Genomic DNA, 18,666 nt, shown 5'->3' with positions numbered 1-18,666 from the left:
ACTGGAATTCAGAAGAATGAGGGGAGATCTTATAGATTCTGGGTGAAGAAGTTCCTCCATAATTCAGTCCTAAATCCGCTCCCACTTATTTTGAGGCCATGCCTCCTAGTTCTAGTTTCACCTGCCAGTGGAAACAACCTCCCTGCTTCTAGCTTATCTATTCCCTTCATAATTTTATATGTTTCTATAAGATCCCCCCTTCATTCTAAATTCCAATGAGTATAGCCCCAGTCTACTCAGTCTCTCCTCATAAGCCAACCCTCTCAACTCCAGAATTAACCTAGTGAATCTCCTCTGCACAAAACTGTACACAGTACTCCAGGTGTGGCCTCACCAGCACCTTATACAGCTTCAACATAACCTCCCTGAGGCACACCCTAGTCACTGATCGCCAACCAGAAGAACACCCATTTACCCCCACTCTTTGCTTTCTGTCAGCTTGTTTGGTAACTGGGGAGTTTGTACAATTAGCGAGTCACCGCACTTCAATAAAAATCGGCAAATGTAAAGTTTTGAAGAAGTTTCTGAGAGACGGGATTGTGGATGTTTCAAAAACACAACTTCTCCATCAACTTTACCTTTTAACTTTTGGTGAGAGAGACAACCATTCGACTCCTCAATCTTTTGAAGTAGAGTGTCGATGGTATATAGATCTCCTTCGAATATGGCATCAAATAGCTGAATCCTGTATGTTTTATAGTCGTGTTGATATCTTGACAGGAGAAGACAAGTTCAGTTTTCCATCAATGTCTTAGTAGTTTTGCTATTTGCTAACTGCCCCCTCCCCCGCCAACTACCTGACCCTTCCAGCAATCACTCCGAGCAGCATTGTTCCACACATCAGTAAGGTGTGGGTTCTGGTTGTATCACAGCTTGGTATGGCTTCTGCTCTGTCCACGACCACAAGAAACTACAAAGGGTCGTGAACGAAGTCCAGTCCATCGCTCAAACCAGCCTCCCATCCATTGACTCTGTCTACACTTCCTGCTGCCTCAGAAAAGCAGCCAGCATAAATAAGGACTCCACGCACCCCGGACATTCTCTCTTCCACCTTCTTCCCTCGGGAAAAAGATGCAAAAGTCTGAGGTCACGTACCAACCAACTCAAGAACAGCTTCTTCCCTGCTGCTGTCAGACTTTTGAATGGACCTACCTCACATTAAGTTGATCTTTCTCGACACCCTAGCTATGACTGTAACACTACATTCTGCACTCTCTCCTTTCCTTCTGTATGAATAGTATACTTTGTCTATGTCTATATAGCGTGCAAGAAACAATACTTTTCACTGTATACTAATACATGTGACAATAATAAATCAAATCAAATCAAATCAAGCCCCGGCTCAGAATATCGAATAGCCTGATGGTGATGGTGATGGTGATGGTGATGGTGGTGGTGATGGTGATGGTAGTGGTGATGGTGATGGTGATGGTGATGGTAGTGGTGATGGTGATGGTGATGGTAATGGTAGTGGCACCAGGCTGGCAGTCCCCAATTTGTGTGTTCAAGAAAAGTGCTGGAAAAACTCGGCGGATCTGGCAGCGTCTGTGGAGAGAGGAACAAGAGTTAACATTTTGAGTCCAATGTCACTCTTCTTCAGAACTTTCTCCTTTGGTTACAGATCTCCAGTATCCACAGCATTTTGCTTTCTTGGGTTCTTCCAATTGCACTAGAGGCTCCTGGGAATATAACCACAAGGATTGCCAGATGGTTGTAAGATCCTGTCAGCGTAAATGCAGCAAGAATTTGGTGCAAGAAAGCATTGTTGATTGTCGGAAAAACCCATCTGGTTCACTAATGTCCTTTAGGGAAGGAAACCTGCCGTCCTTACCCGGTCTGGCCTACATGTGACTCCAGAGCCACAGCAATGTGGTTGACTCTCAAATGCCCTCTGAAATGAAGGGCAGTTAGGGTCGGGCAGTAATTGTTGGCCCAGCCAGTGACGCCCATATCCCATAAAAATGAATTGAAAAGGAAATTCTCCCACTGTGAACTCCTGATACCACGGGGACAAAGTATTTTCCCGCTGAGTTTGTCTTTTCCGCCATCACCATCAGGCTATTTGATATTCTGAGCCGGGGCTTGATAGACCCCCTCCAGAGGTTTGAACACGTAGCCCAAGCGGATACTCTTGGTGGCAGTACTGAGGGAGTGCTGCCTTGTCAGAGGTGCCGGTCTCCAAATGTGATATTAAACCAAAGTCCTGTCTGGTTCTCTCAGTTGGCGACAGCTGCTATTGGAGGAGGAGCAGGGGAGTTCTCCTCAGTGCCCTGGCCAACATTTATCTGATCTTTAATCACATGGCTTCTTGTGAGACCTTGCTATATGTAAGTTGAAGCCCCAAGTTTCTCTGTTACGATAGTGACTATTCTTCGAGAGTGTTAATTTGGTGTAAAGCACTTTGGGTTGTGAAAGGCGACATGTAAATGCGATTCCTTTCTTTCATTCCATTCTGGTCTTCCCTCCTAAGAAACATGAGGGCCCAAGATGTTTACCTTCACTAACAACAATACCAAAGGAAGGAGGAAGCTTCTTACCTGGATCCATCTGTTGTGTTGCCCTGCTCGACAGGAAACCTAGTCTTATGGCTGCTCAACGAGGGTAACAGGGTGACAAATTAGAAATGAGAGTTTAAATGTTTTTCCACAGACTGATACACGGATTAAAGATCAGACTTGGGGAGACGGTGGAGGGGAGGTAATGTCGTTGGACTAGAGATCCAGGCTGATGTCCTGGCAACATGGGTTCAAATCCCAACATGGTAGCTGATGGAATATAGTCTCAGTGATGGTCACCATGACAATGATCACTGATTGTCATAAAAATCCATCTGGTTCGCTAGGAAATTTGCTGTCCTTTCCTGGTTTGGCTTACACGTGACTCCAGGCCCATGGTAAATTTTCAGCTCCGTGCCTGCCGGAGGGTGATTTTTTAAAATTGAAACTATCTACCACGGTGGGATTCGAGCCAGGAATCCCAGACCATCGCTCCAGGGTTTGTGCTTTACCAGTTGAGTGACCTGTAACACTAGGCCGCAGGAGACTCACAGTAATGTGGTTACGACTCTTACCTGCCCTCTGAGTTGGCCTGACAAGCCTCTCAGTTCAAGGTGGCAGAGTAAGGGAATTGGACTGATGCCCTCTCAGCTTTGGGAGTGAGCTTTAAGCAGAAACGTTGCTTATTCAGCAATGTTCAGCTGTGTTGGGAGGGACAGTATGTGCGATGCAGAGGGGAGCAGCTAGTTACTAAAGGGCAGTGACTGAATCAGTGGCAGCACTGTCCAGTCCCGGCGACAGCAACTGAATCAGAAAACCCAGAAGAAATTGGAACAGGGACTCGGCCATTCAGCCCCTCCAGCCTGCTCTGCCATTCAATAGGATCATGGCTGATCCGACATTCCTCCTGTCCACTTTCCTGCCCTTTCCCTGTAACCCTCGATTCCCTCACTGATCAAAAACCCATCTCAGTGTTAAATATACACAAGGGACGGGATTTTATGACCTCGCTTGAGCGAGATTGTAAAATCCCGCCCGAAGCCAATGGAGATTTCCGTCCTGCGAGCCTTTCCCGCCTCATTCCGGGCGGCTGAGTTCCGGCCAAGGGCTCTGCCCCCACAGCTCTCTGCAGCAAGGAATTCCAAAGACTCGCAACCCGCTGAAAGAAGAAATTCCTCCTCATCTCAGTCTTAGATTGGCGCCGCTTTATTCTGAGACTGTGCCCTCTGGTCCTAGACTCTGCCATGAGGGGAAACATCCTCTCAGATTTACCCTGTCGAGCCCCTTAAGAATCCTGTCTGTGTCAATGAGATCACCTCTCATTCTTCTAAATTCTTCGGGGGGTGGGGTTAGGGTTGGGGCTCCAACGTACACGGGGTGGTTACGTGATTCCAGTGAATCCAATATCCAAGACCGTAGAAACTAACAAACAGAATCCAGCAGCTATAATGTACCTCGATAGGTAACTACAATCATACAGGTGCAGGGGTTCACAGAATCACAGAATACTACAGTGCAGAAGAGGCCCTTCGGCCCATCAAGTCTGCACCGGCGCTTGAAAGGCCCTGACCTGCCCTCCTAATCCCACTTGCCAGCACTTGGCCCACAGCCCTGAATGTTATGATGTGCCAAGTACTCGTCCAGGTACTTTTTAAAGGATGTGAGGTATCCCGCCTCCACCACCCTCCCAGGCAGCGCATTCCAGACTATCACCACCCTCTGGGTAAAAAAGTCTTTCCTCAAATTCCCCCCCAAACCTCCCATCCCTCACTTTTAATTTGTGTCCCCCTGTGACTGACCCTTCAACTAAGGGGAACAGCTGCTCCCTATCCACCCTGTCCGTGTCCCTCATCATCTTGAACACCTCAATCGGGTCACCCCTCAGTCTCCTCTGCTCCAGAGAAAACAACCCAAGCCTATCCAACCTCTCTTCATAACTTCAATGTTCCATCCCAGGCAGCATCCTGGTGAATCTCCTCTGCATCCCCTCCAGTGCGATCATGTCCTTCCTTACAAATCTTACGTCTTGGAAATTATACAAATACCTGACTGTGAGTGCAGCACAATTATCTTTCACCACTTTCACTTCTTCAGAGAGTTTAGCCGAACTATGAAATGAAATGGAACAAGGGAAGATGAGCACGGCTCTGTTTGGTGGTATACAGAGAGTCCTGCCACTGGTGAGATCTTCATCATTGTTTATCGACAGTAAACAAGGTTTGTTATTTTCTTCATCACAAATGCCTTTTATAGTAAAAATTAACACAGCACAACAGAATCCATTGCGTATTCTAGTGAAAAATACACCTAGGTTTGGATTGGAATCATAGGGAGGGCGGCAGGGTGGCACAGTGGTTAGCGCTGCTGCCTCACGGCACCAGGGACCCGGGTTCAATTCCCAGCTCGGGTCACTGTCTGTGTGGGAGTTTGCACATTCTCCCCGTGTCTGCGTGGGTTTCCTCCGGGTGCTCCAGTTTCCTCCCACTGTCGGAAAGACGTGCTGGTTAGGGTGCATTGGCCGTGCTAAATTCTCCCTCAGTGTACCCAAACAGGCGCCAGAGTGTGGTGACTAGGGGCTTTTCACAGTAACTTCATTGCAGTGTTAATGTAAGCCCACTTGTGACACGAATAGATAAACTTTAAAAACTTTAAGAATCCCTGTAGTGCAGAATGAAGCCATTCAGTCCATCGAGCCTGCAACAACAACGATCTCAACTAAGCCCAATCCCCGTAACCCCATGCATTTACCCGAGTTAGTCCTCCTGACACTAAGGGGCTATTCAGCATGGCCAATCCACCTAACCTGCACATCTTTGGACTGTGGGAGGAAACTGGAGCACCTGGAGGAAACCCACGCAGACACGGGGAGAATGTGCAGACTCCGCACAGACAGTGACCCAAGCTGGGAATCGAACCCGTGAGAGATTGGAACATTGAAGATTGGACAGGCCAGGGGGAAAAATACACTGGGATTAGAGGTAGAGAAAGAGAGTAAGTGAAGGATTGTAATTGTAGAGATGGGACTAAGAATTCTACCTGGACAGGTGGCCACACTGATGTCTTAGAAATCTTTGAAACCCTACAGCACAGAAAGAGGCCATCTGGCCCATCGAGTCTGCACCGACCACAATCCCACCCAGGCCCTACCCTACCCCCATATTCACCCACTAATCCCTCTAATCTACGCATCTCAGGACACTAAGGGGCAATTTTAGCATGGCCAATAAACCTAACCCGCACATCTTTGGACTGTGGGAGGAAACCGGAGCACCCGGAGGAAACCCACGCAGATACGAGGAGAATGTGCAAACTCCACACAGACAGTGACCCAAGCCGGGAATCGAACCCAGGTCCCTGGAGCTGTGACGCAGCAGTGCTAACCACTGTGCTATCGTGCCGCCCAAAATTGAATTCAGATTTCACCATCTGCTGCTGCAGGATTCGAACCTCAGTCCTCAGAACATTAGCTGAGTTTCTGGATTAATAAAAAATAGCAATAATACCACTAGGCCATCGCCTTCCATGAATGTTATAATGTGCCAAGTACTTGTCCAGGTACTTTTTAAAGGATGTGAGGCATCCCGCCTCCACCACCCTCCCAGGCAGCGCATTCCAGACCATCATAGAATCCTACAGTGCAGAAAGAGGCCATTCGGCCCATCGAGTCTGCACCGACCACAATCCCACCCAGGCCCTATCCACATATCCATCCACTAACCCCTCTAACCTATGCATCCCGGGACACTAAGGGGCAATTTAGAATGGCCAATCAATCTAGCTCGCACATCTTTGGACTGTGGGAGGAAACCGGAGCACCCGGAGGAAACCCACGCAGACACAGGGAGAATGTGCAAACTCCACACAGACAGCAACCCGAGCCGGGATTCGAACCCAGGTCCCTGGAGCTGTGAAGCAGCAGTGCTAACCACTGTGCTACCATCACCACCCTCTGAGTAAAAAAGTCTTTCCTCAAATCCCCCCTAAACCTCCCACCCCATGTTATTGACAAATTGCCAGAAAGATTTTCAGTTTCACAAAAACCCAGCGGTATTGCACCTCCAGCTAGTTTTAGAATAAAACTCCCCAATCCTCTTTGTGCAAATGATGGATAAGTCGGGTCTCTGATAAACAGTAGTCTGTGTGCTGGATCTGAAAGGACCTGATTGCTCAATAATCACCCCTGGATATGTTACATTTTACACCTGATCGAATTACATTAATGAATCGAATCGCGTACCTGTTCACTCTACCCTGATCCATCTGGTGATTGAAGCATCCATCAATGGTATCCTCGCTGTTAAAATACTCACTGTTGCACAGAATAAATTGTTTAAATATTGAATTATTCTGATCCCATTTTGCAGAACAGGATATATAATCCTGCGACAAATCAGATCGCTCAGGCCATTGTTCATTGTCACCTTACGGTGCTTATGAATTGCGGTATCATATTTGGGACTGTGGGACTGGGGACATTGTGGAGATTGTCAGATAGGTAGAGAAAGCAGCCCTGATATCTCCTTTCACAACGGTTACCCTTACATAGTTAAACAAAATCTACAGCAAATGAAACAGGCCACAATCTTACTTAGTGGTGGGGCAGGTTTGAGGGGCTGAATGGCCCACTTTAGCTCCTGCTGGTGTGGGTAATGGCTCTGGCCCAGTTGGCAGTATCCCCACCGCAAGCTTTCAGCTCCATATCCCACTCCAGGCCTTGAGTACAAAAATCAGGCTTGAGACTCCAGTGCAGTGCTGAGGGAGTGCTGCACTGTCAGGGGCGCCGTCTTGTGGATGAGACCTTAACCTGCTCGGATAAATGTCAAATATCCCACGGCATTATTTCAGAGGAGGGCAGGGGTGTTCTCCTAACCAGGCGGCATGGTGGCACAGTGGGTAGCACTGCTGTCTCTCAGCGCCAGGGACCCGGGTTCAAATCCCGGCTTGGGTCACTGTCTGTGTGGAGTTTGCACGTTCTCCCCGTGTCTGCGTGGGTTTCCTCCCACAGTCCAGAGATATGCGGGTTAGGTGGATTGGCCATGCTAAATTGACCCTTAGTGTCAAGGGGATTAGCAGGGTAAATATGCGGGGTTACGGGGATAGGGCCTGGTTGGGATTGTTGTTGGTGTCGGTTCGATGGGCTGAATGGCCTCCTTCTGCACTGTAGGGATTCTATGATTCTACTTCTATGACCAATACTTATCCCTCAACCATCATCACAAAAGACAGGTAATTGGATCATTGCTGGTTATGGGATCTTACTGTGCGCAAATTGGTAGATGTGTTTCCTGACATAACAACAATGGCAACACTTCAAAAAATACCAAATCGCCTTCAAGTTACTTTGAGACATCCAGTAGTCAAGGAAAATGCTGTATAAATGTCATTTTTTTTTGTTCTTACACTCCAGAGTTGTTATCATTTCATATTTATCTCCTTACTTCTGCCATTCTTGTCAATCTTACTGCTGCTTTAGTTCTTCAGTCAGGTATCTCAGTTACTCAGAGTTGGAGAGCACACACATCGATGTAGCAAAGTAAATACCTGATAGTGTTATTTTTATCCATCTGAAATGGAAAACACTCATAAATGCTTTCCTCTGTTATCGATTCAATCCCTTCAGGATAGTCCTCTGACCTGTAAGTTCAAATGAAAGCCACCAAAGATATATCAAACAACAACTCCATCCAAGTTACATCTTCAACAGAACAGAACATCCCCAAGTCCCTCATGGGGTGAAGTGGACACACCTGAAGAGGGAGAGATTGGAAGATTCCCGATCAAAGGCACGTTTGTGAAGGAAGGTCGGAACTGAGGAGCAGGGAGGGTGGAGATTGAAACGGACACAGTTCTGAAGGTGTTTGACAGGGTGGAGGCTGAGAGGTTGTTCTCATGGATCGGGGTAATTTATAACACAGGGAAACTGATCATTTAGAACTGAGATGAGGAGAAATTATTTCAATCAAAGGGTTGTGAATCTTTGGAATTCTCTGCCCCAGAGGGCTGGAAATGCTCCATTGTTAAATTTATTGAAGGCTGGGAGAGACAGAGTTTTGGTCTCTGGGGAAGTAAGGGATTTGGGGAGTGGGTGGGAAACTGGATTCGAAGCCCAACATCAGCCATGATTGTATTGAATGGAGGAGCAAGCTCGATGGGCCGAATGGTGCCCCCCTGCTCATGTTTCTTATATTCTTGTGAGAAGAATAGGGAGTGAAATCATAGAATCGTAGAATCCCTACAGTGCAGAAGGAGGCCATTTGGCCCATTGAGCCCGCACTAATTCTCCAACAGAGTATCTTACCCAGACCCTCTCCCCCACCTTATTCCCATAACCCCACACATTTACCATGGCGAATCCACATCTTGGGACACTACGTGGCAATTTAGCATGGCCAATCCACCTAACCTAATCTTTGGAGTGTGTGAGGAAAGCAGAGCACCCAGAGGAAACCCACGCCCACATGGGTAGAACGTGCAAACTCCACACGGACAGTCACCCGAGGCTGGAATCGAACCCTGGTGCTGTGAGACAGCAATGCTAACCACTGTGCCACTGTGCCATGTATTTGAGCGTGTGGGATCTAGATGGCTGAAGGCATGGATAGCAAAGGTGGGGTGATGGGAGGGTGGCTACTCACAAGAGGCTAGAGATTTGATTTGATTTATTATTGTCACGTGTATTAACATACGGTGAAAAGTATTGTTTCTTGCGTCCTATGCAGACAAAGCATACCGTTCATAGAGAAGGAAAGGAGAGAGCGCAGAATGTAGTGTTACAGTCATAGCTAGGGTGTAGAGAAAGATCAGCTTAATGCAAGGTAGGTCCATTCAAAAGTCTGACAGCAGCAGGGAAGAAGCTGTTCTTGAGTCGGTTGGTACGTGACCTCAGACTTTTGTATCTTTTTCCTGATGGAAGAAGGTGGAAGAGAGAATGTCTGGGGTGCGTGGGGTCCTTAATTATGCTGCTGCTTTTCCCAGGCAGCGGGAAGTGTAGACAGAGTCGGTGGATGGGAGGCTGGTTTGCGTGATGGACTGGGCTTCATTCACGACCTTTCGTAGTTCCTTGCGGTCTTGGACAGAGCAGGAGCCCCATACCAAGCTGTGATGGAGGAATGCAGAGAGTTTTGTAGGCTTTTGGGGAGTTTGTAGGATTGAGGGGAGGTTAGCGAGATGGGGAGGAGTGAGACTATGGGGGGATTTGAAAACAAGGGTGAGAATTTTAATCTTTAATCGCTCGGACACTGGGAGTGAAGAGGGAGAGCTCAGCAAGGGCTGGAGGATCAGAGAGGACAGGCCAAGGGCAGCAAAGTTTCAGGAGAGAAAGGAGGGAGATTGAGGAAGGGGATTGAGAAAAAGGCCAATACCTGATTATGGAATTGGTATCGACCCAGAATGTAAACTTTTCACCATTGCTGTTGCCAGTCGAAGGTTCACCAATCTCCTCAGCAGAGCCAGTAGAACTGTTAAATTCAGATTAAAGACAGACATCACAGACCAATTAGTATTGTAGCATCCAGCAGGGACAGATACACAACGATGTTAATAAAAAAGACTTGCATTTCTATAGCATCTCAAAACAATTCACAGCCAATAAATTACTTTGATGGGTCGTCATCGTTGCAAAGTAGGAAATGCTGCTGCCAATTTGTGCACAGCAAGATCCCACGGATGGCAATGTAATAATGACACACTAATGTTGGTTGGGGGATAGATATTGACCAGTACACAGGGGATTCATGCCCCACTTGGTGCCGAATTAGACAAACTCTCCAGAGATTGTGGGAATGGGTTCAGTTCAACTCAATTTCCCCGAGGTTAGACTTTCAGCAATTTCCACACTCCGAACGAGTATCCCAAAGGCGAGGGATCCCACATTCCTCATTGATATCCCAAAGGAAGGGACAGAGACGCCCACACTCCTAATCGAGATCCCAAAGGCAAGTTTCTCCTACAATCCTCATCAATATCCCAAAGGAAGGAACAGGGACTTCCACATTCCTAATCGATATCCCAAAGGATGGTACAGGGACTCCCACATTCCGAATCGATATCCCAAAGGACGGGACAGGGACTCCCACACTGCTAATCAGTATGAGTGGTTTCAGCTGGGAGGTGGGCACGGTTGGGGCTGCTGGATGCTGATGGGTGGTGTTTATTGTAGGGTCCACCTGTGATTTGGCCCCACAGTCCAATAGGCTGATGACATCTGGAGTTCAGGTGGCAAAATGAAGAGCAGCATTCTGGGATACCGCAGGATGACCAACAGACAGGGAACCGATCCTGAAGTGTCAGTGCCTCTGGGAGAGCGGTCTGGGTTTACAATCTGGAGTCTTTGGGAGTGAAGGCCTGGTTTGGGAGTGAAGGCCTGGTTTGGGAGTGAAGGCCTGGTTTGGAAGTGAAGGCCTGGTTTGAAAGTGAAGGCCTGGTTTGGGAGTGAAGGCCTGGTTTGGGAGTGAAGGCCTGGTTTGGAAGTGAAGGCCTGGTTTGAAAGTGAAGGCCTGGTTTGGGACTAAAGGCCTGGTTTGGGAGTGAAGGCCTGGTTTGGGAGTGAAGGCCTGGTTTGGGGGTGAAGGCCTGGTTTGGGAGTGAAGGCCTGGTTTGGGAGTGAGGGCCTGGTTTGGGGGTGAAGGCCTGGGTTGGGAGTGAAGGCCTGGTTTGGGAGTGAAGGCCTGGTTTGGGGGTGAAGGCCTGGTTTGGGAGCGAAGGCCTGGTTTGGAAGTGAAGGCCTGGTTTGGAAGTGAAGGCCTGGTTTGGAAGTGAAGGCCTGGTTTGGGAGTGAAGGCCTGGTTTGGGAGTGAAGGCCTGGTTTGGGAGTGAAGGCCTGGTTTGGGAGCGAAGGCCTGGTTTGGAAGTGAAGGCCTGGTTTGGGAGTGAAGGCCTGGTTTGGGAGTGAAGGCCTGGTTTGGGAGTTAAGGCCTGGTTTGGAAGTGAAGGCCTGGTTTGTAAGCCTGGAACCGGCTGTAGTTCAGGATGTTGGTCTGGTCACCCAGCAACAGAACAGTGCTGTTGTTTCTCTGATTCCACATTGATGATGTAATAATCGGGCGACAATGCTGCTGATCTCAGACTGAGAGGGAGACTCACAAAGCTGTCAGTTTTTAGCTGTGCACCAATGGAAGTTCTCACCTGAATTTCCCTCTTACACAGGTAAGTAAATGACCATTTACTCAAATATACGCTTTATCACTGGCTCACAAAAACCTTGAGATTTGTATTTGCAACTACAGAAATGGGATTTCTTTCCAAAAACAATCCCTTCTAAGAATTTTCCCCTCCTTCTGAAGGAGAACAGTCCGGAAGGCTTACAGTTACCTTGTGAAAGTGCCATTTCACACGGGGAAACTCAGACAGCGAGTCCGGTCACACTCACTGACAACCACGGATTAGAGGGTAGCACTCATCCCCGAGCAACATGTCATGGGTTTAACTCCTAATCTAGGGACTCGAACACATAATTCAGGTATTAGTGAGGGACTGTAATACACCAGAGGGTCAGTGCTGAGGGAGTGCCGCACTGTCGGAGGGTCAGTACTGAGGGAGTGCCGCACTGTCAGAGGGTCAGTACTGAGGGAGTGCTGCACTGTCAGAGGGCCAGTACTGAGGTAGTGCCACACTGTCGGAGGGTCAGTACTGAGGGAGTGCTGCACTGTCAGAGGGTCAGTGCTGAGGGAGTGCCGCACTGTCAGAGGGTCAGTGCTGAGGGAGTGCCGCACTGTCAGAGGGTCAGTGCTGAGGGAGTGCCGCACTGTCAGAGGGTCAGTACTGAGGGAGTGCCGCACTGTCAGAGGGTCAGTACTGAGGGAGTGCAACACTGTCAGGGGGTCAGTGCTGAGGGAATGCCGCACTGTCAGAGGGTCAGTACTGAGGGAGTGCCGCACTGTCAGAGGGTCAGTGCTGAGGGAGCGCCGCACTGTCAGAGGGTCAGTGCTGAGGGAGTGCCGCACTGTCAGAGGGTCAGTGCTGAGGGAGTGCCGCACTGTCAGAGGAGTCCCGAAAGCTTGTGTGGCTTTTGCTACCAAATAAACCTGTTGGACTTTAACCTGGTGTTGTTAAACTTCTTACAACAAAAGAGAATCAGTCCTGACTGATTCTTAACAAACTGGAAGTGTAAATAATGTGGCTCCTGCAGTATTGGCAAACATATGTGCTCTCTAAATTCACAAAGAAACCCAGCGATGGTCAGTCTGGAAGTCGCAGAATGGAGGAGTCATTCTCCCCCCTCCTCACGTGGGCCTAACGCCCCACTTTCAACTTAGCAGAGAGAGGGCATGCGGAAGAGAAGATTTAGAAAGGTCCATAAGATCATAAGACATAGGAGCAGAATTAGGCCACTCGGCCCATCGAGTTTGCTCCGCCATTCAATCATGGCTGATATTTTTCTCATCCCCATTCTCCTGCCTTTTCCCCATAACCCCAATCCCCTTATTAATCAGGAACCTATCTATCTCTGTCTTAAAGACACTCAATGACCTGGCCTCCACAGCCTTCTGCGGCAAAGAGTTCCACAGATTCACCACTCTCTGGCTGAAGAAATTCCTCCTCATCTCTGTTTTAAAGGATCGTCCCTTTAGCCTGAGGTTGTGCCCTCTGGTTCTAGTTTTTCATCCTAGTGTAAACATCCTCTCCACGTCCACTCTATCCAGACCCCACAGTATCCTGTAGGTTTCAATAAGATCCCCCCACATCCTTCTAAACTCCAACGAGTACAGACCCAGAGTCCTCAACCGATCCTCATAGGTCACAAAGGACTTTGTGAAAGAGAGAGAGAGAGAGAGAGATCCTGTGATGGGAAGTGACACAGAATTTCCTGTCGTGAACTGGCTGAATGTTGCAATGTCAGGGTTATTTGGACAGCTGATTTTTTTGCCAGCTCCAGCAAGGCAGAAGCCCTGGTGATTGCTCCATCGAGTTTGAGCGGCAGATCTTCCTCACTTTCCCCCTATCAGCTCACGTGATTGGCTACTTGCCCTATTATTGGCTCAGAGGTTGTCAATGGCAGTAATGAGGAGAGTTTACAACAATGGGAGGGAGGGAGGGAGGGAGGGGGGGAGGCGGAGCGCACAGAGACCTCACTCATCAACATGGCTGGAGCTGCAGCGCTTCTCGGAAGAACTGAAGAAAGGAGACCTATTACTGAATAATCCCGCACAATGTCTGGGCTGTTATCGCACTTAATGGTTATCATCCTGGGCTCTTCCAAACGGTCGCTACCTCCGGCATCCTTACTCTACTTCTCAGAGAGATGAGGGTTCACTTTGTAACTTAGCATCTCGTGCGGATCGCTGGGACAGTGATGCCACTGTCAGACTTCCTTCTTTGTTGTACCATCTGGTTGTCATACATCCTACTGGAATATACCATCTGGCTCACTTGCACGGTGTTTGACTGTAGCATCGGGATCTCCAGCTGCGTGCTGAACTGTATGGCATGGGTGGTGTTCAATCTCTTGGACAACGCTGTGTTTTTGTGGCTCTTTCACACCACATGGCGGGTCACTCTGTGGTTCTCATATATCACCCTGGACACCAACCTCTGGCTTGTCTACAGCTTCTCGGACCAAAGCAATTGGTTTCTGTATGTGGCCTATGACTACTTCAGGTGGCTCTCCCACGTTCTGTCCAGCTTCTCCATGTGGTCCGCGTATTTTAGAGCCAGGAACAATCTGTGGCTGGCGTACGTTTGGTCGGATTATCTCAGGTGGCAGGCGTACGTCATCAGAGATTACTCCCTCCTACTCAGCTACACCATTTACAACTACACGGTCTACTTCGCCTACACCATGCTGGACCTGACCATCAGTCTGTCGCAGAACTTGCTGGGCCACGCAAAGTGGGTGTCCTACATCTTACCGCTCAACACGGCCTGGGGGTGCATGGCCGATATGCAGTACATCATCTGGCTCCTGTACATCGTAAAGGACACCGGCATTAACCTGTGGTACTTCACTGAGGAACGCATGCTCTACCTCTCCTACCTTCTGTCTGAGTCCATCAGTCGGCAGATGTACGTTTTGCAGGATTACCTGTTGAGGCTGTCGTGCATCCTGCTGGAGTCTGACGCCAGCCTCTGGTACCACCTGGGGGACATCGGCCTTTGGCTCTTGTGCATTGTCTTTGAGTATGTGATATGGTTCTGGTTCGTACTCTTCGAGCATCTGCTCTGGTTGACCTACCTGCTGTTTGATTTCACCATTGGCCAGTCTTGCTTGCTGTTTTACTACATCATGTACCTGCTGTATATTCTGCTGGATTGCATCGCGCACGAGTCACGGTTCCTAATGAACTACATCATGTGGTTGTCCATCATCTTGTTGGACTGTATCAAGTGGGTGACATCGATTGTGCTGCAGGTTTGCTGAGAGTTTGACTGTTTGATTTCAGGTCCTATTTTCCTAATAAAAGCATTGAAATCCCAGTCTCCCGTTTATTTACCAGCCTGATGGTTAATTTCACTTAGAATCCCTACAGGAGACCATTCGGCCCATTGGGTCTGCACTGACTCTCTGACAGAACATCTTACCCAGGGCCCAATTCCGTAACCCTAAATATTTACTCTAACCCGCACATCTTGGGACACTAAGGGGCAATTTAGCAGTAGGAGTTCAGAGAGTGAATAAAAGCCTTCTTTTACTGAAGCTTCGAGCCTCGTGTCCAATTGATGCGCATCAATTTTATTAACTAACAATGGAGCTATCAGAACTTTAACACACTATCCCAGACTGACGAGGTCCCATCCGAGCAGGGAGTCTTATACCTCTCCCAGGAGGCGGAGCCCGACTGGGATGTGCCACAACAGTAACAAACACAGGTGTAACAATCCCACCCTAACCCAACAGCAACATTAGTACAATCAAACAGTAACCTATATACATTCCTGTAGTACTGGCCAGCCCTGGCTCAGTACTATCCAGTGGGAACCAACGATGGTTCACCACACACAGAGGGTGGTGAGTGTCTGGAACAAGTTGCCAGAGGTAGTAGTAGAGGCGGGTACAATTTTGTCTTTTAAAAAGCATTGACAGTTACATGGGTACGATGGGTATAGAGAGATATGGGCCAAACGCGGGCAATTGGGACTAGCTTAGTGGTTTAAAAAAGGGGCGGCACGGACAAGTTGGGCTGAAGGGCCTGTTTCCATGCTGTAAACCTCTATGACTCCATGAGATTAGAGGGAGGTTTGTAGTGGGGTCCCCAGGAGTCAGTGCTGTTCCTGATATAAACTATTGACCCAGACTGTGGTGTTCAGGGCCCGATTTCAAAACTTGCCGATGATACAAAGATTGGAAACATTGTTGTTGTGATGAGGAGAGTCAACTTCGGAAGGACAGAGACATGTTGGTGAATTGGGCAAACAAGCGGCAGCTGAAGTTTAATGCAGAGAAATGTGAGGTGATTGATTTTGGCAGGAAGGATGTGGAGAGACAGGATAAAATAAAGGGAGAAACTGGAAAGGGGGTGCAGGATTGGAGGGACCTTGGTGTATATGTACACGAGTCATTGAAGACAGCAGGGCAGGTTGGCAAGTTAAGAAAGTATAAAGTATCTCAGGCTTTATTAACAGAGGCATTGAGTACAAGAGTAAAGAGGTCATGTTGAACTTGTATAAGACACTAGTTAGGCCTCATCTGGAGACTGCATCAGTTCTGGGCGCCATGCCTGAGGAAGGATGTGAAGGCACTGGAGAGAATACAGAGGAGATTCTCAAGAATGAGTCTAGGGATAAAGAACAGTAGCTATGAGAATAATTTGGAGAGATTGGGACTGTTTTCCTTGGAGAAGAGTGAGAAGCTGTTCCCATTCAAGAACATCAAGAACGAGAGGGCACAGATTCCAACTAATTGGCAAACGGAGTAACGGTGATCTGAGGGAAACACTCTTCACCCGGAGGGTGGGTGGAGTCTGGAAAAAACTTGCTGATAGGCTGGAGGAGGCAGGTTTGAACGAGCTATTCAAAAGGGAATTGGATTTCTATCTGAAAAGAAAGAATGTGGAAGGTTACGGGGATAAGGCAGGAGAGTGGGACTGGGCAGAATGATCGTTCAGAGAGGCAGTACAGAGTCGATGGGCTGAATGGCCTTCCTGCACTGTAAAGATTCAGAGATTCTGTGACCAACTTGTATTTAAAAAACACCTTAAACATTTTAAGGTGCTTTAGAGCAGTGTTATTGGACTAAAGATGAGTCAAAGTGAGAAGTTTTAAGTAACATCAGCAAGAAGGAAAGAGAATCAGAGACAGAGGGAAAGGTTCACGGAGGGAATTCCGGAGCTTGAGGGCCAGGGAGCTGAGATTGTCCACTGCATCTCAAACTGAGTTCAAAAATCAATTTCTTACCCATTCTGCTTCTCAAACTCTGCTTCATAATTGCACAAGATTCTGTTAATGTAAATGTCATCAGGAGGGTTCCAGTAATCCTCAGTTGGGCTGAGATTATCTGAGTCGATGTTCATTCTTAACGTCAACGTTCTGCTGCCTTTTTATTCGGAATCTGCAGCAATGAGAAAATGTCCGTCAGTAATTCAGAACATCCACACTCAGACTCAGACTGTGATAATGAGGGGATTAAATCTCCCCCTCTGCTTGCCCTCTCTCTCCCCTCATCTTCCTGAGAGGGACCGATACGCATTCAGGCACCCTCTGGCTGCGGCTGTCCTTTTGTGGGAAGCGTGAGGTTCAGCATGCTGTTCGACTGCGTGAGGCATCGTGGCCGAGCTGGCATCCTGCTATCTGGTGTTAACAGCACGGGAACCGTTGTTCCAATCCCAGTTAGCGTTTAGCCTGGCAAGCCCATCTCTTTAAAAGCTCCAGCCCCCTCAGTATATCGTTCGCTATTCACAGCTCCCGTGCCAGTGTGAGACTGTGTGACAGACACTCTCCATAACTGGCAAAGCTCCAGGTTAATGGAACGCAGATGGAACTCTTACCAACACTCACACTGGAACCGGACGCAGCCAGATTGACACATTCACACTCACTGTTTTATAAATACAATTCCCAGAACAATATCTAACAGGCTGGAACGTAGAAAACATGTACAGGAGGCTACTCGGCCTGTCAGAGACCAACCTCTACCTCAGTTACACCTTCCCACACTATCCACGTATCTCCTGACTCCCTCAGTTTCCAAAAGTCTAGGAAGATCTGACTCAACGATTGTCTCTCAGGGGGAGAATTCCAAAGATTCACAACTCCCGAATGAAGAAATTCTTCCTCATCTCAGTTCCAAATGATTGACATTTTATCCTGTGTCTTTGCCCCCCCCCCCCCGTGGGCTAGATGCCCCAGTCCTGGGGAAAGCCTCCCAACATCTACCCTGTCAACCCCCGAACATTTTAACGAGGTCACCTCACTCTTCCAAACTCCAGGATCCGGATCCAGTTTATTCAATCTCACCTCATGGAACTGACTATTCCCCTTATCTCAGGAACCAATGCTGGATGTGGTTTACACCTTCCCCTTCACAAGGCTGAGCAGGCTGCGTCTAACAGCTCCCAGTTCTAGCATAAAATGCGGAAATAGCAACTGGAAATTCAATCAGATGTCCAAAAACAGCTTCCGCCGCCAAACCCTTAAAGGAACAACCACACAGAGGTAGAAAAATCCAGAACGTTTTGTCCAAACCTCTTTGTGATGGAGAATTTGCTGGAGGCTGGTGATTTTGTAGCCCAATCCACCATGCAAACCAGCCTCTCTCCATTGACTCTGTCTACACTTCCCGCTGGCTCGGCAAAGCAGCCAGCGTAATTAAGGACCCCACACACCCCGGACAATCTCTCTTCCACCTTCTTCCATTGGGAAAAAGATACAAAAGTCTGAGGTCACGTACAAGGTTCAGATGGCTCGATTGAGGGTTACAAGTTAGCAAGGAATGAGCTGAAAAACAGGCTTAGGAGAGCTAGGAGGGGGCATGAGAAGTCCTTGGCGGGTCGGATCAAGGAAAACCCCAAGGCTTTTTACTCTTATGTGTGGAATAAAAGAATGACCAGGGTGAGGTTAGGGCTGGTCAAGGACAGTAGTGGGAACTTGTGTATGGAGTCAGTAGAGGTAGGAGAGGTGATGAATGAATACTTTTCTTCAGTGTTCACCAAGGAGAGGGGCCATGTTTTTGAGGAAGAGAAGGTGTTACAGGCTAATAGGCTGGAGGAAGTAGATGTTCGGAGGGAGGATGTACTAGCAG

At 48.2% G+C, this 18,666-nt stretch overlaps 1 protein-coding gene across 2 annotated transcripts in view; it reads right to left on the bottom strand.

The window, feature by feature from the left end:
- The window catches only part of LOC144501179 (transient receptor potential cation channel subfamily V member 3-like), a 47,764-nt gene extending 29,771 nt beyond the window's left edge, over positions 1-17,993 (bottom strand). The window contains exons 1-8 of one of the 2 annotated variants that reach the window (XM_078224598.1): positions 17,883-17,983; positions 16,824-16,977; positions 9,857-9,952; positions 8,037-8,129; positions 6,733-6,804; positions 4,541-4,603; positions 2,538-2,588; positions 579-712 (exon numbers count right to left, since the gene is read on the bottom strand). In XM_078224598.1, the coding sequence (XP_078080724.1) occupies positions 579-712; positions 2,538-2,588; positions 4,541-4,603; positions 6,733-6,804; positions 8,037-8,129; positions 9,857-9,952; positions 16,824-16,939 (625 nt within the window). In that variant the 5' untranslated portion in view covers positions 16,940-16,977; positions 17,883-17,983. Of the gene's footprint in view, positions 1-578; positions 713-2,537; positions 2,589-4,540; positions 4,604-6,732; positions 6,805-8,036; positions 8,130-9,856; positions 9,953-16,823; positions 16,978-17,882 lie in introns of both variants that reach the window. The other variant, XM_078224599.1, reaches the window with a different exon arrangement.
- Positions 17,994-18,666: the final 673 nt, after the last annotated feature.

The sequence above is a fragment of the Mustelus asterias genome, chromosome 12, assembly GCF_964213995.1.
Source record: "Mustelus asterias chromosome 12, sMusAst1.hap1.1, whole genome shotgun sequence".
Classification (NCBI taxonomy): Eukaryota; Metazoa; Chordata; class Chondrichthyes; order Carcharhiniformes; family Triakidae; genus Mustelus; species Mustelus asterias.
Note: the sequence above shows the minus strand (reverse complement) of the source record. Positions and strands in the feature narration are given on the sequence as shown.